Source organism: Neopelma chrysocephalum, unplaced genomic scaffold (assembly GCF_003984885.1).
Source record: "Neopelma chrysocephalum unplaced genomic scaffold, ASM398488v2 Primary Assembly neopelma1_42, whole genome shotgun sequence".
NCBI classification, from domain to species: Eukaryota; Metazoa; Chordata; class Aves; order Passeriformes; family Pipridae; genus Neopelma; species Neopelma chrysocephalum.
In genome coordinates, this window is record NW_020897700.1 from 4,972,971 (window position 1) to 4,993,170 (window position 20,200).

A 20,200-nucleotide genomic window follows, 5' to 3' on the forward strand; every position below is an offset into this window, starting at 1 on the left:
AAGTTATTTGGAAGGACAGAGAAGGGTCAACTGCTGTATAAGTGGAGTTCTATGCAGAAGAACTGTGCAAGAGTGTAATCTGCCACTTTATTGCTCTGTTGGAAAAAACCTGTAAAGTGATGTGAATTAAAAAACAGGTCATACATTTTCTCCTGTAAAACTAAAATTCCTGTAAAATGATTGGCTTTAGGCAGACTGTTTCTATTCAGGAGCAAGGTCTTTTGCTTAGAGTAGCATAATCAAAACAACCTCTAAACACTCACTGGACGAAAGAGCAAACAGTTCAAGATTATTAGAAGAGAAAAGCACTTTTACTGCTATAAGTACAGTGTTTCATGCACAGCTTAAATACCATCTCGAAAAAGCTCAGGAGATGACACAAGGTGAGATTAACAGACTGATCTGAGTGCTGTATTTATTTAAAATAAATTTGAGGGTGACATTTTCAAATAAAATGTTTCTACATGTTAGACAGCTGTGGAACTCTTTGCTGCAGGGTATCATACATATTATGTTTTCAGCTTTCAAAAAGCTGCTGTTCAAATTTATAGCTGTTAAACCCCCTTAAGATGGTACTTCAAGGCAGTCTGCCTAAAACCAGAAGCATGTTTTGAGCAGGCACTGTCTTAGGGAGAGGTTTAAAGGAACCATTCTAAGTCATAACCTAAACATCAATATTAAACTGTAGTGTCATTAATAGCATCTGTCTTTGAGCATGTCAAAAGATGACTTTCAGGTGCAACGTAATTCTTCCTTTTGTCCAGAGAATTTAATAAAATAGTAGAGTAAAATTTGACTGCAAATTATTCAGGTATGTGTACTTCAAGAGATGTGAAAATACTGTGTTGTCACAAGAATAAAGATTTCCAGTAGTTGGTCATTACAAAGAAGCTAATGGATTCCTATTGTTACATTGCAAGATTGAAGAGTCTTCTGTGCAGTCACACTAGAGCTGTCTTTGTGTCACACTGGAATACACTCACATCATTTATGTGGTGTATATACTAATTCACATTCTTTGGAGTTAGCAAGGTGTAAAGAGGAAGGGAAAAATGCGGACTGGTAGGGAGCAATATGTAATCCTGCTAATACGTGCAGTTGCAATGCATGCCAGCTGTTCAGATTAGCTTTTGAGGGAATATGGATCACTGGAGACGTATACTAAAAACAGAGAAGATGTTCAGTAACAGATAGCTCTTAAACTGTTTAAGCGAACATATAAAAATGTACTTCCTAGTGTAGTTTATATTTTAGAGTACTTTAACAAGGCAGGTGCTACATTCCCTATCATTTAAGGGGGCTTTAGGACATGTAAAAGGTGCTTAGATGGGATTGGCAGAGACTTCTCCTACTAGGAGAAGCTGAGAGATCGTAGAGGTAGTACTTTGAGGACTGTGATCATCTGTTTTCTTCCTGATGCGTGATCGTATCTTCTTCCCTTCATAATCTTTGAGAAGGGTGAGCACATACATTACATACAGTAGCTTCTAGCCATCACTATTCCTTGTGGAGGTAGACACAGCAGTAGAAGTCAGGGCTTCATCGGTTAGTTACCTTTTGGAGTAAGCAAGTAAGTTCACTCATGATGGAAAAAAAAAAAGTAAAAATTAAAAGAAGTATTCTGTTAGGGGGCAGAGAAAAGACCTCGCCTCAGAGAAACTTCAAATGTGAAGTATGTGATACCAGACTGGATGTGGATAATTAGGAAGATGTCATGAAGCTTCCCGTACATGTTTTTTTCTTGTTCAGTCACTTAGTGTAAGCCATATTTTGGGTCATTAAATAAGTACTCTCCAGGTTAATTTAGAAGGAACTCGGAAGAAAGACATTTTTTACCTCCAAAAATGTGGCTGGCAGTTTACCTGCTGAATCTCTTGCCTGAGGTTATTTGAGAACCTATTCTTTTATATTGAAAGCTTGAGTTCTTTTTTCTTGTGACAGCCAGTTTAGTCTTCTGCAGCTAAATGTTATGTAGAAATAAATGTTATATTGAAATTCTTTAATATAGAGTAAATGGTTTTTACTTTATAGCTTTTTCTGTGCAATTATGTGGCTTACTCGATATTATATATCTTTCTAAATATTAATGTTCTAAAATTCTATCACCAATGAACAATCAGAATGAAATATTGGCTCTGTTGAAATCAATAGCAAAATGCTTATTGACTTCTTTTGAATCAGCATTTCACCCAAATTATTTCAGGTGCGAAGAAACTTCTGTTCTTCTACAAGTATCATGAGACTGGAAATCTGCTTAGGTCAAAGTCACCTTGAGGTTTTTTAACTAGGCCTTCATATCATGTATAAACCAGAGAGGTGTGTATCAAACTTTCTTCTTTTTTGTTCTTAATTAAAAGATACTTCGAGAAATCACTGTTTGTGCTAAAATAATTGCCTAATTAGTGTGTAAGAACTGAAAGGAATTGTGAAAGTCCATAGAGGTGAAAGGGGACAAAATTCATTGTGAAGCCAACTGCTCCTCTGATGCTGTGAATAACCCTTTGTACGTAAGTGGTGGGGTGTTTGGAGAAAGTCTTCAGATTAAATGTACGTGTTGTTAAATTAAAGGCAAGTCTGCCTGTATAGATAAGCTTTGAAAACTGACAAAACCACTGAGGTTTCTTTGTTGACTGGAATTTTGTTGTAATTAATTTAGAGAAAGCAGGAAAGAGCACACTAGAACTTCCTGGTCTCATTCAGTAGGAAATTAGTGAATTAAATAAATTTGGCAAAATACACAGGTTGAAGCAGTGTTCTGCCTGTTAGACCTTCATTCAGGCTCAACTAGTGAATAAGTTTCACTCCAGTTCACATCTAAAATGCAAACTTGGAGTTTTTACTTCGTTTCAGTGGACTACAAGCATGTCAGTTATTAAGAAAATATTATATGTGTTTAAATGTCTTAAATTTTAATTGGATTTGACATGTTATCTTGAAATTCTGTTGTGACTAAAGTGTCAGTGAAAAATATTGATGCTATGTATTTGCATACATTGCCCAAGCCTATGTACAATGAGACTAAAGGCACTTGGTGTGTAAGCAAGCAATTCTTCGCCATCACATATGTGAAGGCTGTGTTTTGTATCCTAACTTCACGCTAACTTTGGAAGCCCAGACATATTCTCTTTTCTGCCACTTAGCTTGAGAACCATGTCTTAGGTTTACCGTGTATGCAGTAAGTTTTCCTGTGCTAGGTGGTTTTATTTGTTATTAATTTCCACACAGCTGCTATGGGTGCCACAAATAGAGTATAAAAGTTTTTGACTTAGAACAAAAGTTTGGGGAAAAAGTACTTCTTTAACAGAAAATTTAAAATATAGTAGTTCAACTATAATGTAGATAATTTAAAATACAAAACTTAGACCTTTCTACATGTCAAGAAAAGAGGAAAATAATATTTAATGACCTCAAATTTGATAAGTTTGTGAATGCTCTCAAGAAACTCAGTCATCTAGTACTGTAGTATATGTAAGTATCTGAATGCTAAATTTATAACTACTTCAGCCACCTATAATATGATATAAATGTTCATAAATGGAACATTTTTAAAAATGAGCTTGAATGCAGACCTCTCTGACATTGCTTCCAGATCTGTGATCAGTTTGTTAGGCTGTTCTGCATTAATTTTAATTTCAACAATTCCAAATCTTAATTTACTAGACAACATACAGTCCTAAACTTATTCAGTTTTTCTCCCTCATATAGAATCTTCAATTTTTACTCTTTTTTTTTTGCCTTGTTTTTTTTGTGTGTGTGTGTTTTTTGGGGGGGTTTTATTTGTTTGTTTGTTTGTTTGTGGGGGTTTTTTTGTGTCTTGGGATGTAAAATTTTTCTTCCTTGTACATGAAAATTATTGACCTATTTTTATAGTTCCTCATATGATGAAATAATCCATACACTATATGCATATATAGAATTACTGAGAAAAAGTATTCCAGACTTTTCCACCTGTGTTAAAATATCTTACAGGTGAGATAATACTAACTTTGTTTTGCACCTTGCTAGACAGCTGATCACTCTGATGTTTTTATATCTACAACTTTGCAGCAGACTATTCAATGTAATGCCATGGTTCAATATATTATATAGAAATATTATATTAATAAATAATAGTAGTAGTATTAGTATAAACATATATTTAACATTATTAAAAGAAAGAATGTTTTAATTCTTGTATAAAGTGTATTATTTTTCTTTTCAATTAGTATTTCTGCTTTTATTGTTTCATAAATTCTTTTCAGAACCATCTTCAACACAAAGCACTAAATACAAGCACAAAAGAATATTGTGTCCTTTGTAAATTCTTTTCACTTACTGCTGATCTTGGGAAGCATGTCAGTGTTGTCCACATATCTGAGCTGCATAGACTGAAAGCACTTCTTCACTGCCATTCAGCCTGAGAACATCAATAGAAACATTTTTTCAAACCTGGAACTTTTCTGTTTGTGCTTTAATTGGAAGAAAATCTAGATATATATTTTAGATTTCATTTATATTTATATTTCACTGCAATATTCTGTTGCTTGCTTAATCAGTATTGTGTTGTGATTCTTCTTTGTATGGTTTCTTACAGTGGTATTTCTGTTCTACTCCATCTCTCATTTGCAGTTTAACCCATAAAAGTCTTCAAAACCTTATACATCTCCCTGGATTTACTCACTGTGATCTCCTTTGTGGTATGTCAGCTTTTTGGAAATGTTTCTGAGCAACTTAACTTCTCTGGTTTTTTTCTTTTGTTTATTTATTTTTAGCCTTTTCCTCTCTTTTTTGTGTATTCACGGTGTCCTTCTCAGACAGGATGTTGCTCTTTCTCTTTGCCTTTTCTTCTTAGTATGTTCTCATCTGCCTACTTCAGGCATCACAGTGTTTCTACTTTGAACATATGAATGCTCTTAATGTAAAGTTTGTTGTTGACATTTTGCCTTTTTCTGGTTAATTAATATGCTGTTCTAAAAAGTGAGCCATCTTAAGTTTTTTGGTTTTCAACAACTTTGCCCAAATTAGTAATACTTACTTGCAAGCTGCCCTTTCTGCAAAGCTGTGGTCTACTGAACCCAAGTTTTCTTCTCTGTTACTGCAGAGAAAAGAGAATAATGTATGATGAGGTATTGTATCCGCTCTCAAAATTCTACTTTGCATTTCAGTCCACTTTGGTTGCCTGTAATTTATTTATTTCAAAACACTAAATGTGTTGTGAAGGTACAACTTTGTTATTTTATGTATCTAGGCACAATAATTGAGCATTGAATAACTCAGACTTCTGGTATTTGTAGAATAAGGCTGAGCTTATTCTCTCTTTTCTGAGCTGCAAGCATACTACAGGTTCACAATTCAGTACTTGTAATATTCTTAACTTCCTTGTGTACTGTAGTGCAAGTATCAAAGTCTCATATGAACAAGCACTTATAATATCTTAATAGAATTTTTCATTTGGCATCAAATAATTCCCAGTTTTCCTTGTCCCAAATACATGGACATCTAATGTTCAATTGATCCCCCTCCAGGTATTAATGTTTATTGCTTCTTTAGTAAAGTTAGCATTTAAGATAATTTAGTATAAGCTTAAATGTATTGATAATTCTGAATGTCTATAAGACTTGTGTTGGTTTTTGCAATCCTGTGGTGCGATAGCGGTGCTCCACTATTTGGGTTTTTTTCTTGGAGACAGCTGATGGAAGGAACTTGAAATGCAACTCATCCTGCTGACAGCAGTATTTGATTTGTATTCGTTGCTGGCTGGAATACTTGCTAAGGATAACAGCAAATATGTCTGAGGTTTTGTGTCATAACATAAAATTTTTAGCTGTTGGTTTTTATAGTATATTAAGTGAATACCTACCATCATAAACATAACTTTATAAAATACATCATCACAAGTTTGATAGTTGCTGAAGTACAAGATGCTTAATGGCGTAGCACATCCTTTGAAAAAATGTTCTCAAACTCTTACATTCTAATAATTAGGAAGCATCTGCCAGTGCATTAAGCAATGAATTTAAATAAGTGGCTCCTGTAACTGCCTTCATAAATCATGGATTTAAAGCGTTTGTTATTGTGAAATAAATTCCTATTTGTCAGGTGTGCCTACTCTCAAATTTTATATTCTAGACATGGAGTGATTCCTTTATTCTCAATTTGTTCTGCTAAAGGCTTCATTTTCTATGTCATGTCAGCAGTGCTTCTTCCAATTTGCTAACTAGACCTAATATACCATGCAAAAAATTGCTCTGGGCAACACTGAACATTTTTTAGTAACTGAGCTGTACAATTCTGATTACCATAGGCTTATTCTAGAAAACTGAGAGGAATTTTAAAAACAGTACAGCAAAACGTATTAAAAATTTAGTTTTGACCCTTTTGTATAGGTATTCGGTTCTATTTTGAAGTTTTTGTACAATCATGTTAGGAGACCTGTATTTTTCCATAGTCTCTTTCTCCAAATGACTGCTTCTTTATGATCTTAAATGTTAATCAGCAGAAAGACCAAATGAGAGAGATTGTACTGAGAAGAAGATAATAAGCATGTCTTTTCCACTGAGAAAACTCTCATGTAGATTTCAGTTTTCCATTATAGTCGAAGTTAATAAGTTAGCCAGTGGAAGAATGAGGAGAAGAGAGATTAAACAACACACTAAAAAAATGTTTTGGAAAAACAAAATTTAAAGAAAGTTTCCCTCAATTAATGCATGCCAGCCTAAAATTCTGTTTTCTTAAAAAATTTGATAAGATGTTCTCTTTATCCCGAGAGTAATATTAATATGTAATACTGTGGAGCAAGACTATGTAATGAAGTTACAATGTCAGATTTAGAGCTTTAGATAATTGAAATGATAACCTATTACAACAACATCAGATAATAAGTTACACCTAAATCTGAACAGAATAACAAAACTCCTGTGGTAGTGAAAATTTTTCTCCCTTTTTACTTACTTAAATGTTGATACTTTATGTACCTGCATAATTTGGTACATAAAATTGTTTTTAATAAAGAATATTAATTCTTAAGGTTTTGTTTTGGTTCACCATCACATAGTGGCAAAGGATATAAGGATATAAAACCTCAGGATGTGCAGGCATATATGTGGCTGTTTCTGTTACATGACGTGTAATAAAAAATTTGTTATAAAACCTGCTTGATAAAACTTCAGAGTATTTGAAACAGTTATGTGTGTCACACAAGTATAATTTTGTTGTTGCTGTTATAAGGAAAAAGATCCTGACATACAAATAGCCATACACAAGTCCATTACTACAAATGTGACTTTGGCCCTTAATGGCAGCTGCAGCTTCGTTTTCTTTTGTTCAAGTTTTGGCAATTAGCTGGCAGTCTTTCTCTCAAGAATAATCCAGTGTTCACTAAAGTGTAGTTTGAAAGGAGTTCAGAGACCTACAGTTCTACTCAAGTAATAAACTTTTTAATTCAATCAGTTGAATTTGTTACTTTATACTGTGTTCACTCAGATACCTCTTTTTAAAGTAAGGGTTAAGGTTTATGAATTGATATACAGGCTGTGCTTCAGATGGTACTAAAAATTACTTTGGCAAGAAAGAACAGCACGGCTTTCCTCTCTGGCATGTACCTAACTACTCAATCATATAGACTAATTTTTCATGCTCAATTTTGCATGCCTATTCACGCCTGCCTAGTATGTCTCAGCTTCCTAGTTAATTAGCATTAAAAAAGCTGCATTCCAAATATACAGATATTTCCCCTGTACTTGACAAGTTTCTCTGCAATTGCAAATCCAAAAAAATTGACTTAATTTACTGTGGAATTTGCAGTCAGTTGTCATCACAAAACCTGTACCTGGAACAGCTTAATACATATCTCTTGAACTCTATGTAGCAGAGTTAGGGGCAGTATCCAGTTTGCTTGGGGAAGATAATTACATGAAACACAGGATTATTCCCACATTCCCCTGTTGTTGTTAATTGGATTGTAGCTTTGAAGTAATTTGGAATTTGCACCTCCCCTTGCTTCTGCTACAAAATAAACTTTTTTTTGCTGTTTGTGTTTTTCACAGCTGTTTGATTTCAGCATAGTCTATTTGGAAACTAGTGTCATAGTAAAGTCTGTCTGTCTTCACTTCTGCTTCCAGCACTTCAGTATTCAGGTGAAATTACCTTTTTTACCTCACAGCTTGAAATCCAATCAAAAGAACACTTTGAAATTTCAAAAGAGAAAATATCACAGGTCCTGACTAAGAAATTAAAAACATCTTCTGAGTTCATAAATATTTTACGTATATATTTTAAACCATGATTTAAATAACACCAACAACATGAGCTCAGCTTGATGGCTAGTTTCAGCTCTTCTATCTCTATAATTTATAAAGAAAACTTATGGTGTACTATACAGTAGCTGTCTTTCTTGTTTTACCATGACCACTCATTGACAGAACACCAACGGTGTGAAAATCATCACACTCCCACACTGTGGAATAGGTATATGGCAGCAGTCTAGGTCCATATTTTACCTTAGACTGTTGGGTTTTTTTTAAAGACCAATGGAGATATATCCCATATTGTGCTTAGCATCAGAATGAGAGCAAAAACTAAAGAGATATTTGGGAGTTCAGAAAATAGTTCTTATTACCAATGTGTTTGCATTTTTAGATGAATTCTGTTCATGAAAAACATCTCAATTTCTTTTGTTTCCTAATTAGAAGTATTGTGGTTTGGCTTCCATGTGTTAAGCAAGCAGTCCATACTCCAAAACAACTATTAACAGTAGAACTTTAATCACAGCTTTTCTTTCATTAGAATCACTGCTTTGGTTGTCCAGCTATAATGAAATGTGTAGGAATGTCACTTTTTTCTAAGAATTTTTTTCCATCTTTCATAAGTTGATTAAAAAGTAGTCAAGTTGTTAAGCAAGACATCACAGTTGCAAAAGTTTCTTTTCCTTAGGCAACTGGGCTAAGCTGTGTCATGCAAACTTCCCCAAACTACCAGAATGCTGTTTCAGAGATCCTGGAAATTCTGGTCTCTGTTAAAGTCTCTCACCTGAGTACTGTGTGTTGTAATGCCCATTCAGAGGGAAGGCATTTGTTGCATGCCAATCCATTAAATAACTTGGAAATTAAGTAAGAATAGGGGTACCAATGTTTTATTCCTAATGAGAGTTTAAGTTCTGTGTTTTTTTCTGAAACCCACAAAGTAATGATTTTTGAAGGATTGCTGCATCTTTTGTTATCTTATTTTTTTATGATTAATAAATGTTGGAGAAGTCCCTCAGAATTAATTCTTATTCAGCAGGTTTTATCAAAGCTTCTGTATATCTGAGCAGAGAGTTCACAGTTTCTGGATTTGCCAGACTCCTTTGATTATCTGACTCCTTTGACAGCACTTCTAGACACCCTAAATAATGCAGCATAGCTATAAAAGCTGCCTAGAAACAACCAAAGCAGCAGCATAAACCAGGATTTCTGTTTTAAATTGTACCAACTACCAATTTCATCCTGCTAGTCCGCTAAAGGCAGCATTTCTCCACTTTTGCTCTAGGGCTGAAACCCAGATCGTATTCTGTGCTCTGTGCCAGACAGACTTTGTAGAAGGCAGCCAGCACAGCCTGTTTCAGCCAGCCAATCTTGTGAAAACTGGCTGCTGCCTCTTGACTCAGTTTTGGTTTGGGCAATGGCGAACACAGCAGTGAACTCAGGCATGGAAAATATAGCTCATATTCATTGAATTAATATATGAGAGAATCGAAGCATCTGTATGAGATTGTTGTGTGTATCTGTATTATATAAACTCTTTAAAAAATTCAAAATTAAATATTTCTTTAAAAGGGTTAAATTCATCCATAGCTATTAAATTCTCCTATCAAAAGTGGCTGATATGGTTTATGGTCATGTTTAGTAATTGAGAGTCTGAACACTTGCACTAACTGTTACACCAAGGATGCTGAAAAAGTTATAAATACGTGGAGTTTTATTTGGAGGGGTCCAGTGTTGATTTCCTAGGTATCCTACTACTTTTTAGAGTCAGGTACTTGAGTGTAAGCTGAATAAAATCACTAAAAGTGCATAAGTAAGACCTCTGGTAATTCTGTCCCTCACCATTTTGTGTATGCTGGTGTGTTCGCTTCAGCTATTTTGTTAGTCCTGGTCTTGCTGGTCTATAACTGAGCTGGATTGGATTTCGTGTAGAGACATAGCTTAGAGAGACTGCTTATAGGAATATAATACAGGAAATTTTCACCAGGTTGGCTTATATTTGAGTTGGAGATACTCATAAAGCTAGTAGCTGTTGTAAAGAAATTGTTTCTTTCAAGTAGCTTAGTCTTAAATTAGAGTATTTCTGTTTGATTATTAAATAAAATGCAGATTCCTGGAAAAAATATTGTCTCAAATAGCTGACTTCTCATTTCTTACTGTCGTATGTGGTTTTCATTATGCCAGAAACACAAAATCATTTATTTAGGATTTCTGTTAGGACCGAGTTTAGATTTAGTTTTGTGTTTAATACTACATTAAATTTTGAAGCCATTGAGTATCATATGCAGATGTCGCTTTTGTATCTGGGTATCTACAATAAAAGTATTAAATACTTGTACATTATCCTAACTCTTGGACATTAATATGTGATTAGACTTGTCAGAGGTTTCTGAGCTGTGTGGTAAATAAACCAGTGTCAAGACTTTTTGCATTTCTTTAGTTTTTGAGATGGGACTTCATATATTTATTTACTCAGTTTCAGTGTTGTTTAATTTCTCTGAAATAAACTCATACCCATATTACTGGGTCCCATGTCCTCTGTCCCAAGAATAGGTTTATAGTTATTTTGGTAAATCACATCCATATGCTAACAGAGCTTCTAAGTTGTTCTCACACATGTGAATAACTTAGGCCCAAACCAGCATCATCTCATGTTTTTTCACATCGGTGGTCACCATAAGGCTTTTGAGGGCTGGCTGCTATGGGGAAAACAGGTCACTGTACATGTGCAGTCCCCAGCAGGTAATAGTATCTCCTGTGATCGAAAGAAAGCAGGGAATTAGATTATGCTTCTATTTTAGATTTTCACAGACACCTGCCTAGGCTAATAACTTCATAGGAAGTCCCCTATTGGGTTCTTAAGAAGTTAAGACTGATCGGTATGAACTGGACAGATACTACTATGTAGGAATAAAATAAGCATATTTGGAGAGCATGCTTCAGGTGAAGCTATGTGAAACTATACTGTTTTTACAAAGCATAACATTTCAATAGGTAGCTGCAATCACAGTCAGAAAGCTAGGGCTTTGGAGCTGCATAAGATTTTATTCTTAATCTTGCTGGGCAGTTTAAGCTGCTTTTGAAGTGTTACATAGTTAACATAGAAGAAAACTTGTCTGGAGAAATGTAGTTGTGATCATGAAATCACAAAATAAAACATTCATTAATATACCTTGATGTTTGATTTCAAAGTGTTTGCTTTACTGCATGAATTATTTGTTCTCCATAAAATGTTTAATCTTTTTCTGCACTTAAAATGATAAGGTGTGGTAATGGTATTGTGAGAGAATGTTTTAGAACTTTCACTTTTTAAACATTTAAAGACTGCTGAAAGTCATACTACTCCTGGACTTGGAAAACATATAAATCTGAATTGATAGAGAAGGTTCGTTTTTCCCTTTAAGTTAAGAGAAAAGAACGACTTCTTATATCTAATGTGTGTTCTTGGCAAAATTGGTGATCTTTAATTAAAATATGCCATTCCAAAGGCTTGATCATAATTAAGTAATCCATGGCCTTCTGTAATGTTCCTTTCTCTGATGAATTTCACCCTGAATGTGAATGCAGTAAAAGAAGACAGATTAATAACGTTTATCCTAATGGTGTGGAATTCATAAGTTTCTCTTTGGGGCAGTTAACTACTGTGTTGCTTCATTTCTTTCTAGATATATTAGCTTGAAGTTGGCCTGTTGTCTCCTTCAGGGGACAGTCTCCATCCAGGGGTTTCTTCAACATACCATCCAAGTTCAGCTTATCACTATGAATAATTATTAGCAAAATTAGTCTGCTTTTGATTAGTTTTCAATACAATTTTTTATTAGATGCATGTCATATCTCATAAACTCAAGACAGGTTATTTCTCAGTTATCCAAAATGATTATACTTCATGAAGTAGCTTTGTATCTTAGACTATTACTAAACCCAACTCAGTTTAATAAACTCCATTTACCCTAGCATCCTTCATGTACATACTAATGGAAAATAAACATCATGATGTTTGTTTTAAGAAAGATTAGCAAAGCACCTGAAATTATGTCTTAATTTCGGGCACTTCACAAATAATTCTTACCTTGAGAATTAGCACATCTCACAGAGGCCTTATTTCCCCTTACTTTGTTTCTGTTTTATTTACATTGCATTAACGGAAAGAAATGGAAGAGCACAGATTATAGTTAAGTATATTACTGAACCATGACAACTGCCACTCTTGAAGGGAAATCAAAAGCACATTTTGCATTTAGGGGAATTTAAAGCCATATTACATTGCTGTTATCCTTTACTATCCTGGTGTGGTGTTATATACCTATATGTACCATCTGCAGTTCCATAACACTAAATATTTAATGAGTCTATGAATATTAGATAAATATTTAATACAATTTTGTAGAAATTTGCATGCATTGAACAATTGTTTGTCACTGCCGAAGAAAATGGCCTGATTTGAAGATATGATTATTCCAGTTCACAGTTCAAATAGCTTCTGTGAAATCTGACCTGAGATAGGAGAATGCTGGAGTTGGAAAAGGACTGGTTATTCAAAGTGTGAATTACTCAGGCTTTGGTTCCCCTATTAGTCCTACCAGTGAGGCGTTTACTGTTGCATCTCTTGTGTGGCAGCAGTAGTTGGGAGGCTGTACAGGTTTCTGCTCAAGCTATGCTTGTCTCTCTTCTGACAGACTTTATCTTCACATCTTGCATGGTCCTCCCTCTTGATGCCATTAAAATGAAAGAGAAATACTGAGGTTATTCATGAATTTATTTAAAGCATTTGCCTAGAGCATTTGCAGCCAGATAGGCTTCACAGAGCTTCCAAATATTAAATGGATTCAGTGTCAAAAAGCAGAAATGAAGCAAAACAGAAATCTCACTTCTTGGTGTCTTAATAGTTTGTAGCTTCAAATAAAATTGCATGAGAATATCTACCTTGCATGTAGGTCATTCAGCAATCTTCTTATAGAAGGAAAAAAGTAATAAGAGAATAAAGAAACCTCACATTTGACCAGATCCTTTCTTTATCTTGAGAATTGATAAATAGCTAATTCTTCAATATTCCTTTAAAAATGTGTCTTTAAATGTATTCTATTTTAAGTAAATATGAGCCCCAGATGTCCATGAATTTCAAAATTTGATGAGTCAGTGGCCATTGCAGTGTACAAAACTGATGTGAGGGGGTACGTTTGCATAAATATGTGTCAGTACAAATATAATCTGTGCTTCAGTTGGCCTCACAGTATCGTCATATGCCTGTAGGGAAAAACACAAGGACAAATTCCATAAAGTTCTCACCATTCTTTTTTCAAGAAAAACTGTTTGCTATAATTTTTACATTAAATACTGCAGTTCTATCTTCTGAAAACTTCTACTCTCTTTTTTGTCTGTTTAGAAAGGAGGTCTGAAAATGCATTGGGGAAAAAACACAACCCGTAATTCCTTTGTGAAGTGGTTAAGAGCCATTCCTCATAAGAAATGGGATGAGGTACTACCATAAATTCATGTGATTCACAATATGTTGTGAAATGCAAATTACTTTGCTTATCCTTCTTCCCTGGAACAGTCTGTGCTACTTTATATACTTCACTAGCATTGCTCTGACTGACCCACAGCTATAGAGGAGGTGCACCATGGTGCAGTTTTGAATATTTGGAGAATAATGTCTTGGGGAAGCAGTTTGAGGACTCTATTGGTCACACACAGATTTATTGCTAGTTAACTTTAAAGAAAAATCTACCTAAGGACACTTGTAAAAGCACAAGGAAATTAACAGTTAAAATGTCAATACTGGACAGTAAGCATCTGCTTTATTTAATATTTTAACAAAGTGGCTTTGAACTGGTGAACTCTTCCTATTAATCTGAGATCTCTTGCCCTCTCAAAGATGAAGCTTGGCTTTTGTCTTTAAGGTGGCTACTCACTTCACTTTTAGCCATTTCTGTCCCCTCTCTGGAAGCAGAGCAGTATATAACAATTGTCTCTTACTAGCTTTTCAATGTACATGTCACATTTCCAGAACTAAATCAAAGAACATCCACCTCCTTGCAAGCAAGGCTATGCCTTTAGCAACTTACATTTAAAGAAATATGATTACAGCATTAATCCCAATGAGACATTTAGGCAGAAATTCATATTCATCAGCTAGTTTTCAAATTACAGTCTCTGGTTCAGGTCTTCTAGTCAGGGTTTTTTTGTTTTAGGTTTTAGTTTGGTTGACTCGAGTTTCACATTTGCAAATAAACTGTATCTAGTTCATTATGCTGAGTATCAGTTGGCAGCTAGGACTCTTATCTGTCACCTAATTAATAGTGATAATGAGGCTGTCTTTCTTTTCATTATTTTGTCTTCTTAAGGACTTTTATCTTTAGAGAGACTGGTCAAATCCTGATATAAAAATGAATATTTTACATCATGTAATAAAACTAATTACTTTGTTAATTTAACCAACAGGCAGGGAAAAATATTCTGCTCTAAATTTCTTGTTGTTTTTAGGATTTTATCATAGCGATTACCTATCTTAACAATGAATTAGGAGAGAAGCCTCCAGGGGGACCTTATTGCAGACTTTCAGTACTTAAAGAGATCGTATTAGAAAGATGGGGACAGACATTTTACACCCGTTTTAAAGGACAAAGGGTAATAGTTTTAAACTAAAGGAAGCTAGACTAGAGGAAGAAACTTTTTATCATGAGGGCCGTGAGACACTGGCATAGGTTGCCCAGGGAGGTGATAGATGCCCCATCCCTGGAAACACTCAAGGTCAGGTTGGGCAGCGCTCTGAGCTACCTGATCTAGTTGAAGATGTCCTTGCTCACTGCAGGGGGATTGGACTATATGGCCTTTAAAAGTCCCTTCCAACCCAGACCATTCTATGATTCTGTTATTCTAATGAGAAATTTCTGAGAATGTCTTTCCAGCAGTTGAAACCTTATATTATTGTGATACCAACCCTGCTAGAGCATTACATTAAATCACTATACTACTTCTGTAACACATAAAAACTTACCTTAAGTTTTTTTAATCAGAATATGATTAAAAAAACAGTAACCATCTAATTAGTTTTTTTATAACTTTGTCTTTTTTTTGTGGCATTTCAGCTTTGCAGTGTAAGTAGTCTGCATGGACAGTATTGTGAGGAGTTTACTGCAAACTCTGATCATCCTCAGCTTAGGAGAATTTTTCAGTCAATTTTTCAAGTCTGAATAGCTACTGAGAAATCATGCTTGAAATTTTCAGAGTTAAGAGCATATTAGCTGGCATTTTAAAAAACATCATTACTCTATGGGTTTGACAGCTACAGGGTTATGAAACTGTGCTATTTCATTAAAAAATTATTTGTAATTATTTGTTATTTCCAAATGTAACCAGAAGTCACACAAACTTGAGTGATATTTTTAAATGAAGTTACTATGCTGGGTGATGAAGACTAGAACTTAAAATGTGATTCCTCCCCAGTGTGGGACAGATTTTTGTCTTTAGAAGCAGTAGCATAAAATTTTCCTTTTTTGGAGGTGAGGTTCTTCATCTCTGTGAGGAAGAAAGCTAAACAATATAATGTCAGCAAATTGTTTTGGGGAAAGTAATGATTTCTCCATATAGTGTCTGCATGTATATGTGTTTATGTGCAAACTTTGGATTCTGTTCCTTCAGTGGTGTTACAGTGAATTAAATTGCTACCATAAGAGGAAGAAAAAAGTAATTTACTTTAGCAAAGTATAAAAGTGTATGAATAAAAATGTCGTCTCTCATCTAAATGTTTTACAAATACATAAGGCATTTATAATTGTAGTAGTCCTGTGACAAACAGTTTTATTAATCAGTGATAATAATAATACCTCTTCAACATAGAGTATATCTTTAGTTCCCAATGTGCATTTTTATTCAATTTAGCATGTGTGTAGAGAAAGAGTAGTAGTGATGATGTATAAATGCATATAGGTATTTAATAACTAAATAGGGCTACTAAACCCTGTTACACTTTCCTGATGAAAGGCCCATTTTTTATTTCAGTTCACATCGTAATAAGAAATACACTATATATATTGTAATCACTGTAAGCTTTAGACTGTAACTTTGTGCCATGATCAAAGAAATAGATTTTTATTGTTTGTTAGACACACTTGAATCCAGATCCTGCAAATATGTATGTATGCCTACATGTATATATGTTGCTTTAGATGCGTGAGAAATAATGACAGAAGGTCACTATCCACAGAACTGTGGTCATATCTGAGTCAGAGTACACAATGTATCAAGCATTTTAACTTTGTCATTAATTTTTATTAATCTGAAATAGTCTTCCTTTGTGTTATATGTATATGTGTGTGTATGTATGTATATATATATATATAGGTATATTTAGCCTTAGTGAGATTTATAAGGAGTCATGCAAAAAAACCCAAGAAATACAGTTTGGCTCATTGTCATATTATACTGCAATGAGATATTCTTATGAGATCAGTGATTTTTATCTTGTTAAAGAAAAAAGGTACCTCTGAGAGATGGAATCTTTAGATACATGAAGGTCTTGCCTGGTTTAGCTTTGAATTGGTTATTTGAATGAGCATAATATGATTGAATTCTGAAAGCAATAGATAACCATCTACTGAGTAAAAACTTCTGTAATTTCTTATGAAATACATGATCTGACACCACATCAATGAGAGCTTAACTACTGTGGAAAAAGGCATTCTTTTGTATTTCAAAGCGTTAGAGTATTTAAAATCTGAATTGTTCTGAATCATGACAAGGATGGTATTCCACCAAAATTATTCAGAATAAAATTAATTAAAGCAACATGTATGAGTTAAAAAATAAATCAACAAAACCCTGCATCCATAAGGAGGGCAAAAAGTTTCCTGTTTCTTTACCTTTATAGGTGTGAGCATTTTTCTTTCTATTTAGTTGGGGTGAAAATTGTATCTGTACCTAAGGAGAATATGTGTAAATAATACTTTGAGAACATGGACATATTTAATTTCACATAGAATAGTATGACAAACTGTACTTAATATTTGTAATTGATATAGTAGAGAAAGACACAGAATCTCCTTCATTTTGTGCATGTTTGCATTCATTCAAATTTTTGCTTCTTTTTTGCTATCATAACTAGTTAACAATAAATTCTAACAGCTTTTCACTAATGTGCTGTAAGTTCTTAAAAATAAATGTACAAAAGGAGCCCATTAACAATATTTGGGGTAAGGTGGAAGTAGACTGTGTTAGCCTTAGTATTAACTTCTGTTATTGCAGTCACAACATATCCATTTAAAAAAGGCAGTTTATGAATTAGGATCTCTGAAGGACACAATTGTACCTTATTGGAGAAAAATGAAATATACTAGGTATATATATCTCAATCTGAGAAAGACTAAAGTTGAATTATTTTTTTAGAGTCAGGGTTCAGTTTTCACTTTTGTAAAAGCCATGCTGATGCATGTCCTTGATTTCATCACCTACCTTCTCAAAAATTGTATCTCCTAAGCAAATAAATGTGTCTTTTATTCCACAGTAGCAGCAGTGTGAAAAAGAGTCCAGTAAAATGTAATGTTTGAAACATTGCATTCACTGTATATACATGCTTTGTTAAATATACTATTTTTAACACTCCTTTTTACTAAACGTATATACATAAACTGTGCTGTTAATTTCTAGCTGTTGCTGCCTGCATTTTTCTGCAAAATGGGTTTTAGTTTTATTCTCACATATCCGGTTGTGCCATTTTCAGTGGATTTCTTTGTTTTAAAGAGGATTGTTTTTCATTTTTATTTTACAGAGTTACATACACGGAAGCAGTCAGGCTCAGTTTGTTGCAGAATCACATATTATTCTTCTGCTGAGTATCCTTCAAAGTGATGATGAATATAAAAAAAGCAAGATGAAGCACAGTGTGATGTTAAATTTGCTCTGGCAGAGAACAGCTGAACATTTGAGCAGGTATTGTATTTTGCCTTACTTGCTATATGTTGAAATAAATATTCAATGTTGTTGCTATTTACTGCCAACCTGGCATTCCTTTCACTAATGTGTACCTTGTTATATCCTTTGTTAGTCTTATGCCTTCAGTGTTACCTTTTCGTAGCAGAAACTACTTTTCTTCTCTTTTTACTCTGTGTTATAATAGTTAAAAATTCATTGAAAAAATAATTTTGTTTCTTTTTACTGACAAGAAAAGCGTACAGAAATTTACCAATCATGCACGAAGATGATTTGTCCTCCAGTAGTCCTTGGATTTTTTTCCCCACGTAATCTAGACAGTTTACTACTACTTCTTGAAACAAGTAACTCAATCACATTTGTTCTGACATCATCTTCTCACAGAAAGACTCGAGACCTACTTTTACCTTTTACTCTTTCATTCTTACTGGGTCAGAAAAAGTTAAATGAGTTTTTTTTTGTGAATATGTCTTAATAAACTATAAGAAAAACTTATATGTTCTGGGTTTTTTAAACCCTGCTTCTCATCAGCTTTATTCATTGAGTAAAAACTCTAGTCACCATTAACCATTTTTAAAGTCTAGTTTCCATCACAAATACCTTCGTCTGAGAGGAGCAAACAAAAGAAAATAGTATTTCCCAATTTAAAGTAATAACTAGATCTCAATTTTATGATTGTGGCTACTCTCTTGTTCTCTCCCTGAAATTATGTTGCCTTAGAACCTGCCCTTACTCTAACTTCCCTATCTACCTTCATCTTTGGCATTTACTATCCAAAGAGAACACCATCATTACATCTTTCTCCTTCATTGCATTCATTTGCCTAGCATCCATTTACTACCTGTGAAACTTTATATGCTTCATAAATAGCCATTATTAATTTAGTTTCAAAGTTAGGATCATATTTTGCAGAGTAAATGTAGTATTTTCAATTTTCAATTGTAATACTGTTTCCAGTTCTGGGTCCCCCAGTCCAGGAAAGTTGCAGACTTAGCTGAGTGAGTCCAGCAAAGAGCCACAAAGATGATTAGGGGGCTCTCCTATGAGAAACAGCTGAGGGAGCTGGGACTGTTTAACTTGGAGAAAACTCTCAGGGGGACCTCATCAATGTGTATAAATAACCTGATGGGAAGAAATAAAGAGGAAGGAGACAGACTTTTTTAGAAGTCTTTTGAAAGACAAGAGGCAGTGGGCTAAAACTGAAAAACAAGAAATTCAGTCTGAAGACAAGAAGATTCTTCTTACTGTGGGGGTGGTCAAACACTGAAACAGGCTGCCTAGAGTGGCTGCAGAGTTTGTATCTGTAGAGATATGCAAAACTTGAATATATACAGTTCTAGCAGGTTGCTTGAGCAGAAGGGTTGGATTAGATGATGTCAAGAGGTCCCTTCCACTCTCAACCATTCTGTGATTCTGTCACTTATCCAGATTTTAAATCATACTCTAATTAACATTGTGTCAAAATCACATTGTATTTGTTAAAGTTGTGGAAGTGCATTTATTATGTTCATTATTTTTAAATTTGGCTTTCTTTTCTTGAGGAGAGAGAGTTAAAGAGAGCTAGCTTTACCAGGAAACTGCCAAGTCAGAACTCAGTGATTATTAATTTAAATGCTACATTTTTTTAAAAGTACACAGAGACAGCTGTTATGTTTCATATGAAAAGTTTCTTGTGTAATAGACAGAGTATGTGTTTTATTAGTATCATCTTTATGTTTTCCTTTGTAGAGCCACAATTTATGTTTTTGGGGTTTTTTTTCTTTTCCTGAACTGCCACAATTCAAACAAATCTGTTACCTAAAACAATCCAGTTGACTGCTTGAGAATGGAAAAGTGCAAAAACCAGAGAGGGTTAAAAATAAACAAAACTTTTGTTGATGACGTATTTTGTTTCTCTGACTCAGGCATTAAAGTGATATCTTTTTGTCAGCGGAGGTTGTCTTTAAACTGAGAAGTTGGCTAGCTACATTAATGCAGCTGTCTGAAAGAATCCTTTCAGTGATGTTGTTCATTGCCACTTGCAAAAGGAATTCTCTAAGGTTTCATTTCATGGC

The 20,200-nt window shown here is 34.2% G+C and overlaps 1 protein-coding gene across 4 annotated transcripts in view; it reads left to right on the forward strand.

Annotated features, from left to right (window-relative positions):
- The window catches only part of TUSC3 (tumor suppressor candidate 3), a 117,895-nt gene that overhangs the window by 78,887 nt on the left and 18,808 nt on the right, over positions 1-20,200 (forward strand). For 2 of the 4 annotated variants that reach the window (XR_003533169.1, XM_027676462.1), the window contains exons 7-8: positions 4,574-4,676; positions 17,986-18,049. Coding sequence is in view for 3 of the 4 variants with exons in the window: in XM_027676462.1 (XP_027532263.1) it covers positions 4,574-4,676; positions 17,986-18,049 (167 nt within the window). In the remaining variant the exon portion in view is untranslated. The remainder of the gene's footprint in view (positions 1-4,573; positions 4,677-17,985; positions 18,050-20,200) is intronic. The other 2 variants (XM_027676461.1, XM_027676463.1) reach the window with 1 other exon arrangement.